The sequence below is a fragment of the Olea europaea genome, chromosome 14, assembly GCF_002742605.1.
Source record: "Olea europaea var. sylvestris chromosome 14, O_europaea_v1, whole genome shotgun sequence".
NCBI lineage: Eukaryota > Viridiplantae > Streptophyta > Magnoliopsida > Lamiales > Oleaceae > Olea > Olea europaea.
In genome coordinates this window covers 8,857,671-8,883,402 of record NC_036250.1, presented here as the reverse complement: position 1 = coordinate 8,883,402, position 25,732 = coordinate 8,857,671, and the positions used below count along the sequence as shown (strand labels likewise).

The window sequence follows — 25,732 nt, the reverse complement described above, 5'->3', positions numbered from 1 at the left end:
ACTTGCATTGTTGTCAACTGTCAATTGGATGGGAGAACTGTTTGAAATTTAAATAGTCCAACAGGACAATGACACGTGGCAAAATGTAAACTAAAGTGTACGCCATAGTGTACCTACCACAAGGTTCTTACCGATTGAACTTTGCTATTTGTACACTAATTTTTGACACGTTGTTTGACACTTACATTGTTGTCAAGTGTCAATTGGATGGAAAAATTGTTTGAAATTTAAACTATCTAACAGGGTAATATCACATGGTAACCATAGTGTACATGTAGCAAGATTCTTACCGATTGAACTTTTCTATTTGTACACTGATTTTTGACACGTTGTTTGACACTTGCATTGTTGTCAAGTGTGAATTGGATGGAAAAACTGTTTGACATTTAAACTGTCCAACAGGATAATATCACATGGCAAAGTATAAACTAAAGTGTACACCATAGTATATATGTAGTAAGGTCCTTACCGATTGAACTTTGCTATTTATACACTAATTTTTGACACTTTGTTTGACACTTGCATTGTTGTCAAGTGTCAACTGGATGAGAAAATTGTTTGAAATTTAAACTGTCCAACAGGGTAATGACCCATGGCAAAGTGTAAACTAAAGTGTACACCATAGTGTACATGTCGCAAAGTTCTTACCGATTGAACTTTACTATTGGTACACTGATTTTTGACACGTTGTTTGACACTTGCATTGTTGTCAAGTATCAATTAGAGGGATAATTGTTTGAAATTTAAACTATCAAATAGGGTAATGTCACGTGGCAAAGTGCAAGCTAAAGTATACACCATATTGTACATGTCGCAAGATTCTTACCGATTGAACTTTGCTATTTGTACACTGATTTTTAACACGTTGTTTGACACTTGCAATGTTGTCAAGTGTCAATTGGATGAGAAAACTGTTTGAAATTTAAACTGTCCAACAGGGTAATGTCACGTGGCAAAGTGTAAATTAAAGTGTACACCATAGTTTACATCTAGCAAGGTTCTTACGGAATAAACTTTGCTATTTTGTACACTGATTTTCGACACGTTGTTTGACATTTGCATTGTTGTCAAATGTCAATTGGATGAGAAAACAGTTTCAAATTTAAATTGTCCAATAGGGTAATGTCACGTGGCAAAGTGTAAAATAATGTGTACACCATAGTGTACATATAGCAAGGCCCTTACCGACTGAACTTTGCTATTTGTAAAATGATTTTCGACACGTTGTTTGACACTTGTATTGTTGTCAACTGTCAATAGGATGAGAAAACTGTTTGAAATTAAAATTATCCAGCAGGGTAATGTCACGTGGCATAGTGTAAATCATAGTGTACACAATAGTGTACATTTAGTAAGGTTCTTACCGATTGAAATTTGCTATTTGTACACTGATTTTCAACACGTTGTTTGAGACTTGCATTGTTGTCAAGTGTCAATTGGATTGGAAAACTGTTTGAAATTTAAACTGTCCAATAGAGTAATGTGACGAGGCTAAGTGTGAACTAAAGTGTACATCATAGTGTACATGTAGCAAGATTCTTACAGATTAAACTTTGCTATTTGTACACTGATTTTTGACATGTTGTTCGACACTGGCATTGTTGTCAAGTGTCAATTGGATGGGAAAACTATTTGAAACTTAAACAATCCAACAGGGTAATGACACGTGGCAAAGTGTAAACTAAAGTGTACACGTGGTAAAGTGTAAACTAAAGTGTACACTATAGTATACCTGTCGCAAGGTTCTTACCGATTGAACTTTACTATTTATACACTGATTTTTGACACGTTTGACACTTGCATTGTTGTCAAGTGTCAATTGGATGGGAAAACCTTTTGAAATTTAAACTGTCCAACAAGGTAATGTCACGTGGCAAAGTGTAGACTAAAGTGAGCACACCATAATCTACATGTAGCAAGGTTCTTATCGATTGAACTTTGTTATTTGTACAATAATTTTTGACATGTTATTTGACACTTGCATTGTTGTCAAGTGTCAATTGGATGAGAAAACTATTTGAAATTTATATTGTTCAACAGGGTAATGTCACGTGGCAAAGTATAAACTAAAGTGTACACTATAGTGTACATGTAGCAAGATCCTTACCGATTGAACTTTGCTATTTGTATACTAATTTTTGACATGTTGTTTGACACTTGTACTGTTGTCAAGTGTCAATTGGATGAGAAAACTATTTGAAATTTAAACTGTCCAACCGGGTAATGTCACGTGGCAAAGTGTAAATTAAAGTGTACACCATAGTGTACATGTAGCAAGGTTCTTACCGATTGAATTTTGCTATTTGTACACTGATTTTTGACACGTTGGTTGACACTTGCACTGTTTTCAAGTGTCAATTGGATGAGAAAACTATTTGAAATTTAAACTGTCCAACAGGGTAATGTCACGGGGCAAAGTATAAACTAAAGTGTAAACCATAGTGTACATGTAGCAAGGTCCTTGCCGATTGAACTTTTCTATTTGTGCACTGATTTTTGACACGTTATTTGACACTTGTACTATTGTCAGGTGACAATTAGATGGAAAACTATTTGAAATTTAAACTGTCCAACGCGATAATGTTACGTGGCAAAGTGTAAACTAAAGTGTACACCATAGTGTACATGTCACAAGTTTCTTACCTATTGAACTTTGCTATTCGTACACTGATTTTTGACACGTTATTTGACACTTGCATTGTTGTCAAGTGTCAATTGGATGAGAAAACCTTTTGAAATTTAAACTGTTCAACAAGGTAATGTCACGTGGTAAAGTGTAGACTAAAGTGAGCACACCATAATCTACATGTAGTAAGGTTTTTATCGATTGAATTTTGTTATTTGTACACTGATTTTTGACACGTTGTTTGACACTTGTATTGTTGTCAAGTGTCAATTGGATGAGAAAACTGTTTGAAATTTAAATTGTCTAACAGGGTAATGTCACGTGGTAAAGTATAAACTAAAGTATACACCATAGTATACATGTAGCAAGGTCCTTACCAATTGAACTTTGCTATTTATACACTGATTTTTGACACTTGCACTGTTATCAAGTGTCAATTGGATTAGAAAACTGTTTGAAATTTAAACTGTCCAACCGGGTAATGTCACGTGGCAAAGTGTAAACTAAAGTGTACACTATAGTGTACATGTAGCAAGGTCCTTACCGATTGAACTTTGCTATTTGTACATTAATTTTTGACACGTTGGTTGACACTTGTACTGTTGTCAAGTGTCAATTGGATGAGAAAACTGTTTGAAATTTAAACTGTCCAACAGAGCAATGTCACGTGGCAAAGTGTAAACTAAAGTGTAAACCATAGTGTATATGAAGCAAGGTCCTTGCCGATTGAACTTTTCTATTTGTACACTGATTTTTGACACGTTGTTTAACACTTGCATTATTGTCAGGTGTTAATTAGATTGAAAAACTATTTGAAATTTAAATTGTCCAACACGGTAATGTTACGTGGCAAAGTGTAAACTAAAGTTTACACCATAGTGTACATGTATCAAGATTCTTACCGATTGAACTTTGCTATTTGTACACTGATTTTTAACACGTTGTTTGATACTTGCATTATTGTCAAGTGTCAATTGGATAGGAAAATTGTTTGAAATTTAAACTGTCCAACAGGGTAATGTCACGTGAAAAAGTATGGACTAAAGTGTAAACCATAGTGTCCATGTCACAAGGTTCTTACCGATTGAACTTTGCAATTTGTACACTGATTTTTGACACGTTGTTTGACACTTGCATTGTTGTCAAGTGTCAATTTGATGGGATAATAGTTTGAAATTTAAACTATCCAACAGGGTAATGCCACGTGGCAATGTGTAAACTAAAGTGTACACCATAGTGTACATATATCAAGGTTCTTACCGATTGAACATTGCTATTTATATACTGATTTTTGACATGTTATTTGACACTTGCATTATTGTCAAGTGTCAATTGGATATCAATTGGATGGAAAAAATGTTTGAAATTTAAACTGTCCAACAGGGTAATGTCACGTGGGAAAGTGTAGACTAAAGTATAAACCATAGTGTACATGTAGCAAGGTCCTTACCGATTGAACTTTGTTATTTGTACACTGATTTTCAACACGTTGTTTGACACTTGCATTGTTGTCAAGTGTCAATTGGATGGGAAAACTGTTTGAAATTTAAACTGTCCAATAGGGTAATGTCACGTGACAACGTGTAAACTAAAGTGTACACCATAGTGTACATGTGGCAAGGTCTTTACCGATTGAACTTTGCTATTTGTACACTGATTTTCAACACATTGTTTGACACTTGCATTGTTGTGAAGTGTCAATTTGATGGAAAAACTGTTTGAAATTTAAACTGTCCAATAGAGTATTGTCACAGGGCAAAGTGTAAATTAAAGTGTACATGTAGCAAGGTTCTTACCGATTGAACTTTGCTATTTTTACACTGATTTTTGACACGTTGTTTGACACTTGCAACGTTGTCAAACATCAATTGGATGGAAAAACTGTTTGAAATTTAAACTGTCCAACAGGATAATGTCGCATGGCAATATGTAAACTAAAGTCTACACAATAGTGTACATCTAGCAAGGTTGTTACGGAATGATTTGCTATTTGTACACTGATTTTCGACACGTTGTTTGACATTTGCATTGTTGTCAAATGTTAATTGGATGGGAAAACTGTTTGAAATTTAAACAGTCCAACAGGGTAATGACACGTGGCAAAGTGTAAAACAATATGAGAAATATCACCAGGGAGATAGCTACCATGGCAACCAATATGAGAAATATCACCAACCAAAACTTGGCCATGCAAAAATTACTGATGCAAATGCAGGACCAGGGGGTCATCCAATCCTTTCCTATGCACCTCAAGGGCAATATCTACAAGATAACGAAGTTTAGAGCCAAATGGCCCCATCTTCTAGACACGCCAAGGGATTTAGTCCCATGGAAAGAAAAGTATGAGTTGATGTTTCCTCCAACTATGCCTTCAACCGATCCATCGAGGTCCCATTTGGCATGGAAGACAAATTTCTAGCAGAATATAAATCGAAAAGCAAGCCTAGAAAGTCTAGCAACGTATTTGATAGGATTAGCCCCACGAAATCGAGGCACAGACAACCTCAGCAAACTCCAGCGTCTCGAAATAGGCCACCGCCCCTACCTCCTGCAACTTGATGACCGGAGGAAAGGCAGGAACATCCCCCATGTTGGCCAACCTAGGAATAGGCGTTAATAGAAGGACGATGCGGCTGGGAATCATGTGAGACCATCCAATCCACCACCAAGGTATCAAGTTGATGGCGACTATGATTTAGATGAACCTTAGTGATCTTGTGACCTTGATGATGATGATGACAATTTACGATTTTTACAAGAATTAAGAAATGCTCCAATATTGAGCTACTGTGTGATTCCGAAAATATCAAATTATGATGGGAGAGGCTACCCGGCTAAATATTTAAACAACTGTAAAACTCACATGAGCCTTCAAGGCGCTACCCCGGCTGTGAAATGCAAAGCCTTCCACCTGATCTTAAATGGAGAGGCAAAATTTTGGTATAGCAGGTTACCTCCTAGGAGTATTAGAAGCTGGGCGGAGTTCAAAACCACATTCTTGAAAAGGTTCATTGTAAGCAAAGAGGGAGATCAAGACATGAGACAACAACCTGGGAAAAGTTTGAAAAGTTTTTTTTTTAATCTCGATTTACCAATGAGATGACGTACTGTGTACAAGTCACTGATCGTGAGGTCCTATTGGCATTGCGAGAAGGCTTAAACATGAATACCCTATACTGCGAGGAAGTACAAAATCAGGACCTGACTACCTACGATGCATTATTGGAAATGATGAGGCCGGAGATTATCAACGAGAAGTTGATTGAGCACAAAAATAGAGCCAGTAGAAGTCTACAACCTCAATAAAAGTAGCGTGGGAAAGGACCCACCTCTCATCTAAATGATTGACTACAAAGGGATTTTTTAAATAAACGTACCACAGGCACTTGCTACATCTACTTTAAACACGGTGCCTACGTTGGCATATGAAGATGTTATTTTCGGAACCAACATGCAACAAACGAGACCAACACTAAAGAGGAAAAAGCTGAGGGCGAGGTTCGAGTCCTGGGGGTAGGTCGAACCCCCCGAAGATTGTACATACCATCATTCTTATAGCCATAACATGGCAAATTGCAGGGACATCACCCGACATCCCAAGCGGGTGAGTCCTAGAAATGATCTAAGGAACAATTCTCCTCAAAGACAGGCCCCTGTCGAGGTAGTATCAACCTTCGAGGAGTGAGGAAGCTACATCCCTCCGTCGGAAAGTATCCCCGACGAAGGAGAGAGCGTGAAGGCGAAAGGTCAAGGGGACAGCGATAGCATAGGAGCTACCGAGCTAATGCAGAAGGCGCCCCTATCTATAAAATCGACACCATCTTTGGAGGCACCTATGTTGTAGGCGAAACAAGAAATTCTTAAAAGAACTACACTAGAGAGGCCAAGGGCCCTCCACTGACCAACTACACAGTGGATGGTAGTTTTCAGAGAAGTCAAGTACTGTCGATTGTATTCACTCAGGAAGACACAAAGGGTATCCACTTCCTTCATTGTAACGCTCTTGTCATAAGGGCTGTTGTTGCCCGGAATGGGCTAAAGCGGATGCTAGTGGATAATGGCAGCTCCGTCAACATTCTTTTTGGAGCTACTTTTAAGTAAATGATTGTGGATCATGAGCTCACTCCCATCATCATCCCCTATATGGCTTCACCGGATACAGCATCACTCCAAATGGAAAAATAACACTTGTGGTAGAAATGGGAGAGTCAACCCAAACAAGTTTGAACTTCATGAAATTCTTGATAATGGACAGTAGGTCAGCATATCATGGAGTATTAGGACTTGGGGGACTATTATGTTAGGTCGCAAAAAAAAATTATTATTATTTAATGGAATGTCTGAATTCCATTTACTATCGAGATCCATGCATGATATAAATAAACTATACATGGACTTGAGGGGCTACTGTTACGTCTCGCCACACATGGCCCCATGCCATTGATGTCCACCTGGCCGACCCACCTCCACGTCATCGATGTCAACCTGGCTGACCCATCTCCACATCATCGAGGCTTTTCTCCACGTGACCAACCCACCGAGGCTCTTCAGTCATGTATTGGATTAACCGACCCACTCAAGTATTGGAACCACCTCCAACAAAGCCTCCCACACAAGTGATGAGGCTTGGAAAATTAGTCTGAGGCTCATTTATGCCTCTTCTATCAAAACAAAGGCCCTAAGGCAAGGAAGCTCCACGAAGCCCGAAACTCGTTACAGTTATCAAATGGAACTGTCTTCATAGCCACCAAAAAATAAAAATAAAAATTATGTGTACATGCATGTAGATATATAAAAGTAAGTAGATCAAAGTGTTTGGCTAGGTACATGGTCTAATCCATACAACTGCTTATTTGAGAAAAAAATAGAGCGCCTTGAGAACAATCGGTTGACCTTAATTTTAATACTGAACCCTATGAATTTGTTAAGTTGTAGAGCCTAATTAGTATTATTGTACGAGCCATCATTAGAGTTTTATATTTCGTAAAACGGTGGAAGAGGGGTTAGAAAAGATAGGGTGTGGATAATTTCATTTAATTATAGTGAATTATTGCAGTGGTGAGGAGAACGTAGTCTCACATCAAAGCAAACCGCTATAAATCGTGTGTGTTCTTGTCTCTCTATTTTTCTTTCTTCTATTTAATTGTCCTCGATAGTATAGAATTACGACTTCTAATTTTTAACAGAATTTATTGTCAGAGTTCAAATCCATCTAAAAGCTCCAAAATGCAGTTCAAGTTAAAATTGGCGATCATTTGCGGATTATGCTAAGTGTAAAACTTCACATCTTGTGAACGATATAAAGGTTTTGACTACTTCTCTTAGTAAATAAGTACAGTCCATTCACACCTGTACTACCACGCCTGGATCTTCCCTTGTCTATAAATCCAAGAAATCTATCATGGAGTTCTCAGCAGGGAATTTCAGTTAAAGTATGGCTTTAGTGCAAATACAGGAGACTCCTCACTGGAAGAAAGTCCTAAGCTATATTGGTCCTGGATTTTTAGTCTCAGTCGCGTATTTGGATCCTGGAAACTGTAAGAACTAAACCACTCTCCCTCCCTCCCTCTCTCTCTCTCTCTCTCTCTCAACATTATAAGCTCTGGTTTAGAAAATGTGTTTTTCTTTCTCGGGAAGCCCTAAAGCTCCCCGGTTCACTGTTTTATTTGATGAATTGTGTGTAATATATGCAGTGGAGACAGATTTACAAGCTGGTGCTGACTATAAATACGAGGTGGTCTAGCTTCTTGTTCTTTTTATCCTTGTTTATTTCTCCCATGTTTTATATAATAATTCTGTGTGTTTTGGAAGACAGTTACTATGGATTGTGCTCGTTGGGCTCGGTTTTGCTCTCGTAATTCAATCTCGTTCTGCAAACCTTGGGGTGGCTACAGGTTATTAATTTCTTTGGTTTATAAATTATTCACGCACCAAAGATTCATAAATACGGTTCATGGCTTTCTATAATCGATAATAAGAACTGAAAACTTATTTACCCTTTAACTCAACATTATAAATGAAAATAAGATAAATATGTATTAATGCTGCACCCGCGGAAAGAGTTCACCAAAAGATTTGACCAACTCTTGCAAACAGTTGAATTAAATGTACCAATAATCACTATATTTTTCACAATATTTATGATTGATCATTGAATTTTAAAACCTCTCTAACTAGCTAATGAACTCAACAAACTGTTATACCATCTGTCACTATGTCATCAATCGATTAAAACACGTGACTTCTTTGACCGTTTTCGGCATGTCACAAAAGTTATCATAAACGTTCTGAAAAGTACATTGGTCAATAGAACATATTGTAAAAATACAGTGGCCAACAAAATAAAAATTAAATACTTTTACTCTCTTACATTTTATCCTACGTGTTTAAATTATTTTAAGGAGATATTAGTGTCGTGTTGCTGTAAATAATTAATCTTAAAAATCTTAACTAATTCAATTCTTGAAGTTCATCGTTATCAATTCAAAATAAGAATCTTAACTTGCATTGAGAGGGCTGGGTTTTATGAGCTGTTAAAAAACAAAAATATAAAAACAATGGCACTAGGGGGGACTGGCCGGAGCTACAGTCCGGTCCAATCCTCCGACCATTTCATTTTTGCTGTGTGTAAATATTTTATTTATTTCTACATATTAGCCTGACTTGAATTTTTTTGGTCCAGTCATATTATGGCACTGGTGGTTTGAAAGACAAAATGAAGCTAATTATATTTGTTTGCTTAGGTGCTGAAAAATAACTATACTGACACCAATAACTAAACATGATCTGCATAAAAAATAATAATAATAATAATGCTATACATCAATACTTCTCTAATATTCTCCTTTAATTGAAGTAATATGAACACATAAGATAAAATATAAGAGAGTAAATATGTTGTGTTAAATATCTCATTCTCAATTGTACATTCCACCTGTGGTGGATCCAGAAATCTAGATGTGCAAGGATGGCCTTTGAGTGGCAGGGTTCTTGTGAAGCTAGCACAGATGGCCACAGGAGCTCTCCGGGTGCTAGTTCTGCACCCGCTTTCCACATTATTTTTCATTGACCACAAGTACTTTTCACAGCATTTATGATTAATTAGTGAACTTCTGTGACATGATGAAAACTAATGGTACCTCAAAGATATCATACGTGAATATAAGTTTCCACATCATCAATTTTGTCTAGTTTTCAATGATTGATGTCGGAGTAAGGATGGTGTAATGGTTCAATAAGTTCGGTAGGGAAGAAGTTTTGATGATAAGTTTGCTGGGCAGAAGTTGACACCAAATGAGAAATTTGCAGTACTACCAGCATCCAAAATTTAATATTTCTTGAATGCGTAGCTCTTGAACCACTTTTGATGTTCTGGTGAGATCTTTTTTTTTTATTATTATTAAAAATCTGATACATTCTCAATTTCTATAAACTGATGCCAACAGAATTTGAAGACGCGAATTTTATCTACTCCAATAAAATCTTAAAAGCTTGATCTTTTGTTTTTTTTGCTTGCAATTTCTTGCTGCTCTCAATTGATTAATGATGTGGGAAAGCAGGCAAACATCTGTCGCAACACTGCAGGACTGAATACCATACTCCAATAAATTACTGCCTTTGGATATTGGCCGAGATTGCAGTTATTGCTGCCGACATCCCAAAAGGTTTGCCTCTTCAAAATAACTATATATTTTGCAAGCTAACATTAATTGAATATATCAAGGCATGCAGTGGAAATTCAATTTTTAGTAGGAGTTATAATATCTCAATTCATTAGTAATTTTAAAGAAATACAAAGTGAATGTGCTTGTATAATTTTCCAGGTTTTGAATTGCAAATCTGAAAATATAAATATTTATAACTAATTGAATATAAACGCAGTTATAGGCACAGCCTTTGCTCTAAACATTCTCTTCAACGTGCCCATTTGGTCTGGAGTGTTGCTGGCGGGACTAAATACTCTTCTCCTCCTCGGATTGCAACGATACGGCGTGAGTAATCGTGTCACTGAATCTTAACTACATTTCAGTACACTGAATTGGACAGTACGGGGTCGGCCACTTGGCTCCCTTGTCAATCAAATTGTACAAGACATTGTACTTCTAGCGTGGTGGTTGAAAAAAATTCACTGTTTTTCCATCTTGTCCCAGCTACTTGTCCCGTTTTGTCCAGTAGAACGAACTGGCTAGACTAGACAAGACATGACATGACATGGTTGTCCTGTTTTGTTCTATAGTCGAGTCGAGTCGATTCTGGCCCCTAATTAATGTGATTTCTTGTTGGAGTGTGTAGATAAGAAAGTTGGAGATTGCAATTGGTATACTGGTGCTGGTTGTGGGAGGCTGCTTCTGCTCTGTGATGGTACATGCAAACCCCAACGTGAAGGAGATTGCAAGGGGAATGTTCATCCCCAAATTAAGCAATGCAAGTGCCACAAGAGATTCCATTGCTCTTCTGGGAGCTCTCATCATGCCGTAATTCCTCAAATTATTATTATTAATACTTGGAATTTTTTTACATAATTTATGCATGTTCTATATATAAGGTTGCTTGAACACAGGTCATAATAGGACCAAAAATTTCAGGGAAAACAACAATATAACTGCTAAGAAAATGCAAAAAAAAAAAAAAAAATGCTCAACAGTCGACCATGGAAATTCTTCAAAATTTTAGAGTTGAAAATGCAAATAAAAATAATGTATTTTATTACACAAGGATGCATCTATTTGTTACTATATAAAATCGATTTTTTACTTGAAAATAATAAATTAATATCTCTAGTAAGAAGTTGAAATGCATAAAATTTATGACTGTCAATAATTTTTCAACATAATCTACGATAAAAAAATATTTTATACGGATCAAATCTTCAGATTTTTTATTTATCGAGGTAAAAGTACATTTTATTAACTTAACTACATAAAATCTCTGAAATTTTATCCAACTTTTAGGATAGTTATCAATTATTAATTTCTTGTCCATCTCATCATCATCAATGTAACGACCTACCATTTGATCTATCAAGGAGACAAGGATGAAGGACCCTACATCTTCCGATGTGAATTTAATACAGGCCTAACTACATATATAAAAATATCCCAAATTTGAGCAAATGAAAATTTAATATTCCTATTATACCTATTTTTCATATTAATTTGTTCGATTTATCCATTTACATAAAAAAATAAAAAAATAAATAAAAAGGTACACCTTTGAGAGATATATGAGCTTTTGGGTGAGTTAAATATTTTAGGCCAATTTAAGTTGAAAATAGTTAAAATTAAAATAGAAAGGATATAATTATATTCACGCATAATTGTTATTTACTGCACCATATTTTAATTAAACTTAAGAGTCCTCGTTCTTTTATTCAAATTAATATTTATTTTCCTAGTTTTCTTCATCGAACTCTTATCTTCAATCTTCTATTAATTAAAATACTTCGTTTCATGCTTTGGAAAGAAAGAAAATTACTTTGTTGCACTTTTACATTTATTATTATTTTTTAAAATATGCTAACGAATCATTTCACGCCCTCTTCAATGAATTTTTTGGATAGAAAACCATTATCGAAGACGAGATGTGTTAGTTAATGAAAGGTTGAGAATAAATATGCATAAAAAAAGTTAAAAATCTAAGTTTAAAAAAACCTGTTAAAAAAATAAAAAAAAATTAATTATTTGCTCATATTAATATGTTTTATATACCCTTATACCAGTATGTCAATTTTATTTTCTCGTCCGAACACTTTGACATGTAAAATTGTTATATCTTAAAAAGTAAAATTGGAATACTTCATTATAAAGTCTAAACTGGTGAAGAATTTTTTCATATAAATTTACATTAAAAGAGTCCTTTTGATTAGGAAGTTTTTTTACTTTTACTGGAGCACTCTGGTAGAAAAAGAAAAGTTACAAGTTGCTATACATTTGATGTCCATGGAGACTGATAAATGTAAATATTGCAGGCACAACCTATTTCTTCATTCAGCTTTAGTGACATCCAGAAAAATTCATCGTTCTGTCGATGGTATAAGGGTAAGTTTTATGCTGTTCAGTCGAGCATAATATTTTTTAAATTCCAGAATATAATGTGTCTTGTTTTACAGAGTGCAAACAGATACTTTTTACTGGAAAGCGGATTAGCTTTGCTCATTGCATTCCTTATCAATGTGGCAGTCATATCTGTGAGCGGAACCGTCTGCTCCAATCCCAACATCTCTTCAAACAACAAATACCATTGCACCAATGTTACTCTCAACTCAGCTGCTTTACTACTGAAGGTCTCTTCTTTCATATTTTCTATATATATATACACACGCACACACCATTATAGATACGAAAATAATAATCAATGGATAAAGGTATATAGACTATTACTTGTCCTATTAAAGTTGAACTTTAAGAGGGAGTGTTTATGCCTCATATGGTTAGCCCACAAGCTCAAACGAGCAATTTGATCCATCTAAAATTGAAACGGACAATCTGATTCTAAGATTGGTTTCTAAGGCTCAAATAGGAAGTCGAGTTTTAAGATTGATTTCCTTAAATAAGTAGGTTATGTTAAGAAAAACAACCAAGCTGTACAAACAGGGTCAATGACAGATTTTCATTGACAGACAACACTTGGCAGTTCAACATTGGAAGTTGGGAAAAAACTACACAAAAACACTCAATCAAATCATGCCAAATCAGCCTTTTTCTGAACCTTTTTTCCTGTCCATCCAGTTTTATTCTAAGAAAAATCTCACACCTGTTAAATAAGAAGGTAATAAGCAATAAGCAACATATATTGGTTTTTGCTATTCTTCTCAATGAGAATAATCTTTTAATGTGAAACCCTAATGCCCAATATTTTGTATGTGTATGTGTATGTGCATGTCAAAATGTTATTAAATATGTGGATCACTAATCCTCATAAGAATATTATACAAGAATAGAGAGAATCATGATTTTGGAGATATGAATGTAAAAATGAATAACTTGCTATTGTTTATAGCATTTTTCAAAGATGCCAAGTTCAAGTTCCATCACCATTCATAATAAAAATATCCAACTTTCAACTTCAAGTTATGTAAAATGTATAAATATAATCAGCAAACTGTTTATAATTGTTCAATCATCAAAATTATTCTCCATGCAAAATAACTATTTTTTTTCAATTTGTCTCATCAAATTTATTTTTCTCGAAGCAATACTTTCTGTTTCATTTTATTTACTTTCTAACAAAATTGTCACATAACATCAAATTCATGCAAAATTAGAATTCCATGTAAATTTTTTCAATTAAACTTCAAATTAATCCATTAATAAGTATATAAAGTAAGTATTTTGTTTAATACAACTAAATCTTGTGTTGTTTGGGTTGGGAGACAGAATGCTCTTGGGAATTGGAGTTCAAAATTGTATGCCATATCCTTACTTGCTTCTGGTCAGAGCTCAACTGTAACAGGGACCTATGCTGGCCAATACATTATGCAGGTAAACAATTCTGCAAATAGGTAGCATATTCAGTAGAGGAGATTGAATAGCCAATAGTAAAAATATATAGCCATGAAGATTTTTTACTACTGGTTGCAGGGTTTTCTGGATTTAAAAATGAAGCTTTGGTTGAGAAATTTAGTGACCAGGTGTATAGCCATAGCTCCAAGCTTAATAGCCTGCATTATTGGTGGACCCTCTGCTGCTGCAAGGCTAATCATCATTGCTTCGGTAAATTCTAAATTTTGTTATTCTAAACAAGAAAACATGCCAAAAAACAGACCTAACTCTTTTTTATTTTTTCCATTTGAACTTCCATTTGCATTGGTTCCTCTACTGAAGTTTACAAGCAGTGAGGCCAAGATGGGAGAGCACAAGAACTCTATAATGGTAATGTTAAAGAGCCATATTCTTTATTTACCTTGTTTGTATCGTCAATGTAAGGCCGCATTACACGTTACTCGTTTAAGTGCAAGGAATTCAACTTAACACAAGGAGCCTGTTGAAGTTAATTATAAATAAATCAATTTCTTTTATTCATAACAACTTAAACTTTTAAACGAGACATTCTCATCTAACCTATACAAGGAGCTGCTTGCCAACTTGCAGTCGTTGGGAGGCAGTAGGATTATGGTATAGGGCCCCTTCTTTCTCTTCCTTGAAAAGTCCATTATGGGTTTCGATTTCCGAATAGAACAATGGCTTATTTGGCACTATATTCACTAAATTTGAAGATAGAACATGTGTTTTTTTATTCATCACGCATACCTTGAATAATTTTCCACGTTATTGTAACAAATTATGCTGTTTTATAAATTGTGAACATATATAACAGGTTTCTCTGATCTTATGGTTCTTGGGAGCTTGCTCCATTGGGATCAACATATATTTCTTAGGCTCGACTTTGCTGGGATGGATTACGAGTGATCATACGCCTAAGGCTACAGCTATAATCACTTGTGTAGCGATTTCTCCGGTCATCATACTTTACATTCTGATGTTACTCTACTTGACATTTAAGCCACAAATTCCCAACACAGATTCCCCGGATTCTGGTATGAGCCCAGATGAATCACTAGAATCAGAAATTACAAGGGAAAGGGATAGCAACGGTATACAGAGAGCAGTTGAGATTGAAATGTAAGATATTTGAATGAATGCAAGGTGAGAATTGCTACCAGTGTACGCGCAGAGCCTATTGCATTAGACCAGTAAATTTTAAATTAATGAATAAGCATCTTTGCAAGGTTTTCTTTGTTGCATTGTCAACCAAAACTCGAGGGTTCAAGAAAAATTTTTAGAAAACCGCTTGATGCGAATCGAGATTGAACACAAATTAACGAACAACAATAAAATTTATGGATTATGCAGTTTAAAAAACATGGTGCCACTAATTTAGATGATTCACCGAACTACGATGAAAATTTCAAACTCAGCTTATTGTGATACAAAATATTTTGGGTGAATCGTCCATAAAATTAGTTTCAAATCATATTAGACTTGATATACTGTAGACTATGGATACAGATTATTGAATTTCACTACAAAAATTTATCATTAACTAGTGAAATTCAAGGATTCAAGATCAAAGGAAAAAAGATCTAGTTTATTAGCATTAAAAACAAAACTAATGACTATTTCATCCAAAAGGGCTTCAATCCTACCACGATTCATGTTCGCAGTCTTCAAATTTTCATCAATACAGTTCACCCTACATCAAAATATATTTTCAAAAACCAAATAACAACTGTAGGTCTACTACTTCTCGATCTCTCCTCTGCTATGACTCTGCACAGAATTTTTACTTATCAAGAATTTCCATTTCCATTGCTATAACTTGCAATTGCTGGGACATAACAGTTATCGAAACACCACACTTTCGCTAAGCTGGGTTGTGGTTTCTGAATCTGATGTTCAAGATTAGTAGACAAGGCACTGCTTCCGGTCGCTGAAGTCCAAATTTTCGTCGTTGAAGAATTTTGAAAAGTCTTCGACTTTGAAGAACTCGGGTTTTGAAAAGAAATGGATTTTGGCTTCTGAATGTGATGTTCATGATTAGCAGACGAGGCACTGCTTTCTGCTGCAGAAGCCCAACTTTTCATCCCTGAAGAAATTTGGTCAAAATTTCTGTGGGTGAAACCTGGGTTTAAAAATCCCATAGTAGCTAATCTTTGTTGCTGTAACTTCAAGCGTATGTCTTGATTGATAGAAATCAGCGACTCAATGGAGGTCACAAGATCACAATGAAGATTCAGGAATGAGCCCATTTCTTGAACTCCATTGCTGAAATCTGGGGTGCCCTCTCCATGTGAGAGAGACAAAGGAAATTTGAAGCCCATAAAAGAAGAATTTCCTGAAGGAGGATAAAGATTAAAACAAGGGATTGTTGGAGATTTTCCCTTGCTGTCAGTACACTTTTTGGTAGTTCCAGAAGTAGTTAATAAAGTTCCGAAGGGTAAAATCCTTGGACAGTGAAAATCAGAAGCTGGTAAGTTCAATCTACCTGTATTAGATGATCCATTGGAGCAGTTCTGTGAATCTCTCAAAGAAGACTTCAGTTTATTGATTTTCTGGCGGTCTCCATGGACAGTACCGGCACCCACTAGTAAGCTGCCCAGGTTTCCTCCTTTTACCCAGTACATTCTGCACGTCTTGCAATAATACCTCGGCTTTGTGAGACTGTGATTATTGTAGTAGCAAAACTTGGTGCGTAGGGAATCACATCTAGGGCACTTGAGGGTTGCTTCCTGTGGCGTTGCAACCGTCGTCTGGCTGCCGGAGCTCTGGCTTATACCTTCGCTAGCTGTCTTTGCCAGCATTCTATCAGCTGGTGACATTGAGAAGGTTCTTCTACTGACACTTGGAAAAGCAGCTTTCAAGGTCTCGTCCTCCTGTAAATCACTGGAGCACTGGTGAATTTAATGTAGAGAGAGGGAGAGAGAGATCAGGTGCATAATGTGAGAAAGGGATAAGAGAGACTCACGAGAAGATGATGAAATAGCTCAGGTAGAATGGTGTAACAAGAAGATGATGTAAGAACTCAGGTGGAATGGTGTAACAAGAAGATGATGTAATAGCTCAGGTACAATAGCCCAGGTGGAATAGGGATAAACAATTGCAGACGAATAAGAACAAAATAGAGACACTGCCATACCTGTCGAGCGCCCACAGTGCAAATAAAACAGCTGCAGACACTGTTGATGCGTACAGTCAACTTGTTTTGTGTTTCTCCGAGTGTAAAAAAAAAAACGTGAGAGAGAAGAGAAAAAAAAAAAAAAAAAAAAAAAAAAACGTGAGAGAGAAAAGCGATTTGGGCGAATTGGAGGATTTCACAAAAACCATTAGGGCTCGAGGCTGAATCTCGTCTGCAGACGGGATTACCATGACTACCGTCCTACCGGTGCAACCAGCGCCGACAGGGCTTTCCGGTGAGCATTAGGGTGGAGCTACAATAGGTGGGTTTTCGACTGGAGGGCAACACAATAGATTGTATTCGGAGGTTGTCAAGCCGCGCGAGAAAATTGGGATTAATCAGACGGTGATAAAAATGGATACGGCCATCACAATGCGAGGTCCAAAATTGATTAACGGTGAGCTTGGATTTATTTTTACAGATGTGGAAGAGAAGAACCTATCTGAAGACTTATGGTTTGCTTTGGTGATGAAATTCCTCACGATGAGGCCAAACATTGATGTGGTTAGACTGACTGTTAACAAAACTTGGGGCCTTCAAGTGATTCAAGTAATTAGCTACATGGATGCCTTATATATGCTGATTCAATTGAAGAACAAGACAGATTACTTGCATGTGTGGACAAGAGAGGGTCGATCCTTGGCTGGGGCAACATTTCATCTCTTCAAATGGTCGACGGAGTTTGATCTTACTAGAGAATCTTCTATTGCTGCATAGTGGATCTTTTTACCAGGTTTGCCGATGCATATGAATAGACCAGATTGCTTAAGAATTTTGGCGACTCGATTTGGAAGATACTTGGGGACTGACCATGCAACATTGAATCGGTCTTGGGCTACAGGTGCTAAAATGTGTATTGAAGTGGATTTGCTTGCAGAACCAGTCAGTAGTTTTCCTATTGTTACTTCATCGAAGACATTTTGGCAAGAGGTTCAGTATGAGAAGCCAGGTTTATACTGTATCAAATGTGGTCGGCAAGGTCATCCTGAATCTGTGTGTCGGGTTGGATAGAGCTGTGTGCTCCCTCAAAAAGTGATGGAGAGACAGGAATGGCGCAAGAAAGAGGGGCAAGATATAGCGAAAAATAAAGATAAGGTGGATGAAATAATTGGGCAACCAGAGATTACTCGAATTGAGAAGGGAGAATCGTCGATGGGGGCAGGTAAATTTGTCAAGGAGAGTGAGAGTTTGTGTGATGCTATGGTGAGGTTTAAGGAGGCTGACCCCTTGGTGAATACGAGAGATAATGGTTCGATTGGGGTTGAGAAAGCTCAAATTGGAGAGAGGGAGGTTGTACTATTGGAGGCTGAATTAAGTGAGGATTTGACTATGAAAGATGATTCAACACATGTTGATATAGGTGCAGGGAAGGAAGCCCCTTCCAGCATTGACAATGTGAAGGACTTTTCCAAAGTGGTTGATGAAGATTTGGAGGTTGTAAATGACCAGCTACCAATAGGGAATGAGGGGTATCCTATTGGTGGTGATGATGTGAATGTGCAAGATGGTGGAGAAGAATAGCAGCAGCGTCCTATCCACCATGAGTCTGATTCTGAAAAGGAAATAAAGGGATGCGAAGGGAAGAAAGACCCAAACTACTGGTCTGATTCAGAGGTCCATAAACAATATACTGAAGTACAGAAGACTATTCCCTAGGTTACTAAAGCATCACAAAGGGCGCGAGCACGCACTACTAAACTTGATTTATGATTGATCAACTATTAATGTGGAACGTGCAAGGGGTGGGCACGTCAAAAGGAAGGATAGGAAAGTTAGTGAGGAAATTCAATGTGGAAATACTAGGGATTGCAAAACCTTTTCATGGGGAGGAAAAATGAAGCTTTTGGCTTGTAAAATAAAGTTGCCAAACTTTATATCAAATGAGAAAACAGGAGGTAAATTATGGGTTTTTTGGAGTGAAGATTACAAGGTTGATTGGCTTCATTTCTCGGATCAAGCTTTGCATGAAGTTTTCATGAAGGGAGAGTATAAGATGTTAGTGTCGTTCATTTATGTGAAATGTAATGCTTTGGAAAGGAGGAAACTTTGGCAGGAGTTAGAGAATGTTAGGATGAGTGGCCTTCCTTGGGTGGTCTCTAGCAATTTCAATATCATTAGAAATGACTCTGAGCGAGTGGGTGGCCACCCTAGACCTCTTCAGGCTATGGAAGATTTTAACGAGTGCATTGACAAGTGTGGTCTCTTAGAGCTCCCAGTTCTAGGTAGAAAATTGTAACGACCCAAAATTTAAAGATTTGGAATCGTTACTAAAACATTTATTTCATAATTAAATAAATTATGTCAAACATTCTACATGAAAATTTTTCTAGTTCCATCTATAAAATAAATAAAGTCTGTGGAAAACATAATTAATTGAACCATGTTCCAAATATTAAACTTCAAATCTAACATGAAGATAAAACTGAAATAACGCAAAGAGAAATAAATAAATAAAACTTGCTAATCATGTTACTCAGAATTTATTTATCTTGAATTTCATAATTTCTGGCATTACAACTCCACCGCATCGCCCGCCAACCAACGACCCTTTCTAATCTGTGGGGAGTAGGGAAAATGGTGAGTACATGGAAATACTCAGTAGGATATAAAAATTAATGGTGCAGCTCTATCTTTCAACCTCGATAATTTGGGCTTCGCTAATCCAAATTAACTTTTTTTCGAGCCTAACATGCATGATTAATTACGACCTATCCAACGAGCCCAATATTCATATACTTATTATCGCTCCATTAGTATCTACATTTTAAGCCAAATGAAATCGAAATTTACTATATATATACTTTAGTCCCTAAACTTTCAAAACATTAAAATATAGCATAAATAAAATTAAATTATATTCTATAAAATTTCGGGATATTATAAAAATTATCTTGGTGCAATGGACATGAGGGCTTGACTAGAAGTTGGGCGTGGCTAGACAGAACACTGGTAAATGATGAGGTGTTACGTGACTTCCCGGAAGCAAGTATGAAGTACATGTCGGGAACATCTTCTTATCACCGCCCTATGACTATTAACTTGCAAAAGAAGTATGCTTTGTATGGCCCGACCCCATTTCGATTCCAACGAATGTGGTGCGAGCATGAGGGTTTTTTGCCACTTGTGGAGGCAGCATGGAGATTGGGAGATAGTGGTTTGATGTTGGGTGGCTTAGAAAAATTAGCGGCTAAACTGAAGGCTATTAAAAAAGCTTTGAAAGTGTGGAATAAAGAGATTTTTGTGAGGGTTGATAATGTTATTTTGGAGTTAGAAGAACAAGTGGAGGCTCTCGATAGCAGGTTACAAGTTGCATATTCTAATAAGGCAGAACAAGAATACTTGATTTCTAAAATTGAATTGGAGGAATGGCAAAGAAGAGAGGAAATTAGATTGTCCCAACTGGTAAAAAAGAAATGGTTGTCTGACAGTGATAACAATTCTAAATTTTATCATGTTGTAGTCTCGCAAAGACGAAGAAAATCAAAGTTAAATCAGATGAAGCTTACAAACGGCACTATTTTGTCGACTCCGCAGCAAATACATGCAGAAGCTATGAAATATCTTCAGATTGTTCTTACGAGCAAGGAAAGCGAAATTGTACCAGATTTATCTCATATCATTGAGCCTGCAAGTTCTCAAGAGAAAGGACAGATGCTATGTGCTTTGCCGACTGAAGAGGAGGTTTGAACTGCAACTCATTCGATACCTATGGATAGCACACCTAGGCCTAATGGATATGGATCGGCTTTCTTTATCAAGTGCTCGGATATTGTTAAAGGAGATCTAGTGGAGGCAACAAAGGAGTTTTTTTGAAAGAAGGGTGCTTCCTCGATTTTATACATCATCATATATAGTGTTGATCCCAAAGGTGGAGAATCCTAGCGGTTTTGATAAGTTTCGACCAATCAGTCTTTGCTCTGTTGTGTACAAAATATTTTCAAAGATTTTGGTGCAGAGAATGAGTGTTATACTTTCTAGGATTATTTCTCAAGAGCAAGGAGCCTTCATCCCAGGTTAAAGTATTTTTGAGAACATTACACTCACTCAAGAATTAGTGAACTCTCTGAATAAAAAGGTTCGTGGTGGAAATGTGATGATTAAAGTAGATATGGCTAAAGCATATGATAGGGTGGAGTGACATTTCTTACTTCATGTTTTATCATCTTTTGGGTTTCCGACGAGGTTTTGCAAGTTAATTGAACAATGTATATCCACACCATGGTTCTCAGTGATGATGAATGGAACCATGGAAGGTTTTTTTAAATCATGTGTGGTCTTCGTCAAGGAGATCCTTTATCCTCTTATTTGTTTATTATCATGCAATAGGTGTTGACTAGACTGCTGAAGAGGGGTTTTGAGGAAGGACGGATTGGGTGTTTCTCACACCCTAGGGGTGCGACTGCGATAACTCATTTGATGTATGTTGATGATTTTAGTTATTTTTGTCAATGGAGGGAAAAGGTCTATCAAAGAGCTCAGGAAGGTTCTAGGTCTATATGAGAACTGGTCTGGTCAAAAGATCAACAAGGAAAAGACTGCTATTTTTTTCTCAAAAAATTGTTCAGTGACTCGGAAAGGAGTAGCACTAAGGGAGAGTAGTTTTAAGGAGGGTCAATTTCCAGTTATTTACTTGGGTGTTCCAGTGGTCCAGGGTCGTTTAACTGCCCGCCATCTTGAGCCCTTGGTGGAAAAAATCAGAAAGAAAATTGCAGGTTGGAAGCTTCAATTGCTGTCGCAAGGGGGAAGATTGGTCTTACTTCGTCATGTTCTCACGTGTATGGCTACCCATTTGTTGTCTGTGTTGAATGTTCCAAAATCTATTTTTAAGAGACTCAATTCCATCCTCTCATCTTTCTTTTGGGGTGAGGTTAATGGGAGGACTAGGAAGAAATGGTGTTGTTGGGATAAACTTTGTAAACCGGTGGTGGAAGGGGGGATCGGAGTTAGGAAATTTGAAGATGTCTAGCGTGCCCTACACATGAAGTTTGCATGGAAATTACTGTCATCGGATTGCTTATGGGCAACTTTTTTTCGGGCAAAATATACGAAGCATGGTTTGATTGATGTCTCCACTTTACGCTATATAGGCTCTCAATTCTGGTGCTCTATTGTGGGATGCATCCCTAATGTGATTAACAGTAGTCAATGGCAGATTAGGGAGGGTTCTATCTCGTTCTGGTATGCTCATTGGTTAGATGACGGCCCTTTGTCACGGGACGCATCACATATTGATCAACCAACTCTTAGAATCAAAGATATTTGCTTGGATAGTGATTGGAATATGAATCAATTACTGCAACTTGTAGGGGAAGACAAAGCCTCTAGTGTTATGGCTAAGGTGAGTAAATGTAGAGAGGGGGATAATGTTCTTATTTGGAAAACGAATAGTGAAGGAACATTCTCTTCCAAGAGTGCATGGGACATTATTAGAGTTCGGCAACCCCAAACCTCTTGGGGTAGATGGGTATGGCATTCTGCACTCCCAAAAAGAATGTCAGTGATAATGTGGAAGGCTTTTTCTAAAGCTTTAAGTGTTGATGGTAGAGTTCGGCAAATGGGTATAGCGTTAGCTTCTCGTTGTGATTGCTGCCTTACAGGAAATGAAGAAACACCCAACCATGTTCTTAGTATAGGTAAGGTGGCAAACAAAGTTTGGAGGAAAGTTTCGGTGGCTTTGGGTATTCGGTGGAGATCTAAACAAAACTGGTATGATAGAGTAAATTAATGGTGGGCCATTGCAGGTAAAAAATCACAAATTAGGTACTTACAAAGGTTACTTCAAAGTATACTGACGTGGAGGCTATGGATGAGACGTTGTAAAGCAAAAATGGAAGGTATTCATGAAACTGTGGAGCAGATTTTCCATTCGATAAAATTCTGGCTGCAACATGTGTCATCCAATTTGAAAAAAGAACGAGTTCTCTCGCGGTCAGAAGAATTACTTCTTAGAAACTTTGATATTAGTCCAATGGTGAATCGGGAGAGACCTCTTCGGATTGTTAAATGGGCTAAACCGGCTGCGGACAGAGTAAAGCTAAATGTAGATGGAAGCTGTCTAGGCAACCCAGGTATGGCTGGTGGTGGTGGGGTTGTAAGGGATGAAACGGGGAGGCTGATAGCAAGTTTCTCTTCTTTCTTTAGATATGGCACTAACAATGAGGCGGAGTTGAGAGCGCTTATTGATGGACTGACCTTGTGTTAGGATTTGGGATTATATCAAGTGGATATTGAATGTGATTCGTTGTTAGTGGTTTCCTGGATTCTGACAAGAAAATGTACGTTATGGTTGTGGGATTTTTGGGAAGTTCTCATAGATTTTCTCAAGAAGTTTGATTTCCACATCATGCATCAGTATAGAGAAGCTAATCAGGTTGCGGATGAGCTGGCGAAGTTAGGTGCTAAGGGGAAGACAGAACGGTTCTTATCATGTATGGAACTACCAAGGTTTTGTCGAGGGTTGATCTGTCTAGACAGGATGGGTGCGGTGTACATTCGTCAGAAAAGATAGACTTTTTCCATTGTTTGATTACATTGATAGGAGTTGAGATTATTCGTTATTTTTATTGATTGATCGGTTGTTACTACGGTTTTCCTCCGCCTTAAGTGAGGGTTGGTATGAATAAATGCCTGATGGGCTTTTAAAAAAAAAAAAAAAAGGGGTGCTCCGAGTGACAGTAATTCTCAATGATGAAAATTGAAAACCAGTTTTCAATAACATTTTCTCTCTTTTTAACGATGATTGTGTAAATGTTAATGACCACTTCCTATTTTTAACTAGAAAAATTAGGCCAGAATCGAAATTACAAGTGTAAAATTTCTAAAATATCTTAAATGAAATTTTGCCTCAAGAGCTTCCCGGGCACCTTCCAACCCTAAGATAACCTTATCTTGAACATCGATCCACATATGGACTCTACGCAACGACAATAATTAAGACTCCACAACTTAACATACCGTCAGGTCGAGGCCTTGACCTTGACCTTGTAGCTTGCTGCAATGTAGCCACGCCAGTGTCATTGCAGTGTGGGGAATGCACAAGGGGATTCAATGGATGCCATTCATGTCTATGTGGCGATGGAGAATCCGATGACGATGGCGTTTTCTCCCTTTCAATCCAAATAAGTTTATGGGTATCGATTCAAGTGAGGATTACGATGATCCTTCGATTTTCAACAAAGGAGATTCAAGAGTTTTCGGATTTGAGCATCAATTATGATGATGAGGAGCCTTATTTATGGATAGTACGAACAGGGAGATGACCATCCAATTGAAGACTTCTTCCCATTACTAACTTACCATTATCTCAGGCTCAAGCTCTATCTGGTCTTCCTTTCCCATTTCTCACAGGCTTCCGTTCTACTAGCGTTCTCTTAGATCCTTCCAGGTCAAGACTCAAATCTGTCGAGTAGTAGTCCAATAAATTCACGAGTGAATTTTTTTTGACGATAATAGCTTGTACTGAAACACAATTCTGGGCAGGACATAATTGAATGAAAATTTTCAGATGCTACGTTTTACGAATGTCACCCACTGTGTGCATAAAGGTTGATCTCCGCTTGGGAATAAGTTAATTTGGAGTAGGCACAAGGATGTTAAAATTAGTTCTTGGAAATTTGACCGCACATATATTTCATGAACTCCACTTGACGTACAGAATTTCTTTCACAGGGTTTTACAGAATACACACAATGGAGGGTGAGTGGGTATTTTTTTGGTAATATTTTACTCACATCTCATGTGAGTATTCTAGTTCCATTCTATAATATATTATTTTGTACAGACAGAATATTGCATATTTCAGTGTAACACTTTCGATGGCAATTTCTTCTCATTTGTAGATTCTGAGAACGGGTTTATAAACGTCTATTCGTGATAACCCATTGAAAAAACTCTTATCGATCCTAGAAGAAAAACGCAGGAATCCATTAGTGGAGGGGTCATTAACCTTCTTGAAAATTATAAGTTGGTCAAACTTCATTTTTAATCACATATTTTATTGAACTCACAACTTTTATTCAATTTTAACTTATAAATATATGAAAACTGTTATAAATAAATAAATAGTACTTATAAATCAATAAAATAAATGATTTAAAATAAAACAACGTAACAAGATTTTGAGGACGAGTTTCCTCTTGCCAGAGGAAGACCACATTTTTACATATTTTGCACAAATTCCTATCACCACAAGTCACCTAAGAACCTCGATTTCAGCTTTAACTCCAGTTCGTTGCATATCCGTAAATTTGTTTTGAAATCTATTGAATTTTTCATAATTAAATTGTAATCAGACTTTAATTTATAACTCCCCAGATTCTCAAATCATTCTTCGCCACTGCGTTCTATGTTGAAACTGTTAGAATAAACCACCACAAAAGGAAGAATAAGCAGCTCAGAAATGGTGAAAATAATCAAACCTATATGGGTTCGCTC

General features: G+C 36.9%; 4 protein-coding genes across 4 annotated transcripts; 3 read left to right on the top strand and 1 right to left on the bottom strand.

Annotated features, from left to right (window-relative positions):
• The first annotated feature begins 8,058 nt into the window (after nt 1-8,058).
• LOC111409475 (metal transporter Nramp1-like) lies at nt 8,059-15,250 on the top strand. Its single transcript, XM_023039521.1, has 12 exons — nt 8,059-8,163; nt 8,320-8,360; nt 8,442-8,520; nt 10,186-10,290; nt 10,508-10,617; nt 10,919-11,100; nt 12,594-12,663; nt 12,735-12,908; nt 14,002-14,106; nt 14,206-14,496; nt 14,671-14,739; nt 14,942-15,250. Exons 1-12 carry the CDS (start codon nt 8,061-8,063, stop codon nt 15,248-15,250), a joined length of 1,638 nt encoding a protein of 545 aa, XP_022895289.1. The 5' UTR covers nt 8,059-8,060.
• Nucleotides 15,251-15,500: 250 nt separating this feature from the next.
• Nucleotides 15,501-17,321, bottom strand: LOC111409049 (dof zinc finger protein DOF4.7-like). Its single transcript, XM_023038948.1, has 2 exons — nt 16,610-17,321; nt 15,501-16,459 (listed from the first exon to the last, which is right to left on the bottom strand). The coding sequence occupies exons 1-2, from the start codon at nt 16,941-16,943 to the stop codon at nt 15,915-15,917; spliced, it is 879 nt and encodes a 292-aa protein (XP_022894716.1). The 5' UTR covers nt 16,944-17,321; the 3' UTR covers nt 15,501-15,914.
• Nucleotides 17,322-21,007: 3,686 nt separating this feature from the next.
• On the top strand, nt 21,008-22,265 carry LOC111409474. The gene is made up of 3 exons (XM_023039520.1): nt 21,008-21,091; nt 21,626-21,692; nt 21,736-22,265. Exons 1-3 carry the CDS (start codon nt 21,008-21,010, stop codon nt 22,263-22,265), a joined length of 681 nt encoding a protein of 226 aa, XP_022895288.1.
• Nucleotides 22,266-22,277: 12 nt separating this feature from the next.
• Nucleotides 22,278-23,024, top strand: LOC111409473. Its single transcript, XM_023039518.1, has one exon. The coding sequence runs from the start codon at nt 22,278-22,280 to the stop codon at nt 23,022-23,024; it is 747 nt and encodes a 248-aa protein (XP_022895286.1).
• The last annotated feature ends 2,708 nt before the right edge of the window (nt 23,025-25,732 follow it).

Bases quoted from the DNA above. Each gene is read 5' to 3' on its own strand.
- LOC111409475 (XM_023039521.1), top strand. From the start codon at position 8,061: ATGGCTTTAGTGCAAATACAGGAGACTCCTCACTGGAAGAAAGTCCTA. The intron at 8,521-10,185 runs GTTATTAATTTC...GTGGGAAAGCAG, and splicing joins AAACCTTGGGGTGGCTACAG to GCAAACATCTGTCGCAACAC. The intron at 14,107-14,205 runs GTAAACAATTCT...TACTGGTTGCAG, and splicing joins CTGGCCAATACATTATGCAG to GGTTTTCTGGATTTAAAAAT.
- LOC111409049 (XM_023038948.1), bottom strand. From the start codon at position 16,943: ATGTCACCAGCTGATAGAATGCTGGCAAAGACAGCTAGCGAAGGTATA. The intron at 16,460-16,609 runs GTAGATTGAACT...ATCCTCCTTCAG, and splicing joins CAATGGATCATCTAATACAG to GAAATTCTTCTTTTATGGGC.
- LOC111409474 (XM_023039520.1), top strand. From the start codon at position 21,008: ATGGATAGCACACCTAGGCCTAATGGATATGGATCGGCTTTCTTTATC. The intron at 21,092-21,625 runs GCAACAAAGGAG...ATCATGCAATAG, and splicing joins TTAAAGGAGATCTAGTGGAG to GTGTTGACTAGACTGCTGAA. The intron at 21,693-21,735 runs GTGCGACTGCGA...TGATGATTTTAG, and splicing joins GTGTTTCTCACACCCTAGGG to TTATTTTTGTCAATGGAGGG.
- LOC111409473 (XM_023039518.1), top strand. From the start codon at position 22,278: ATGAAGTTTGCATGGAAATTACTGTCATCGGATTGCTTATGGGCAACT.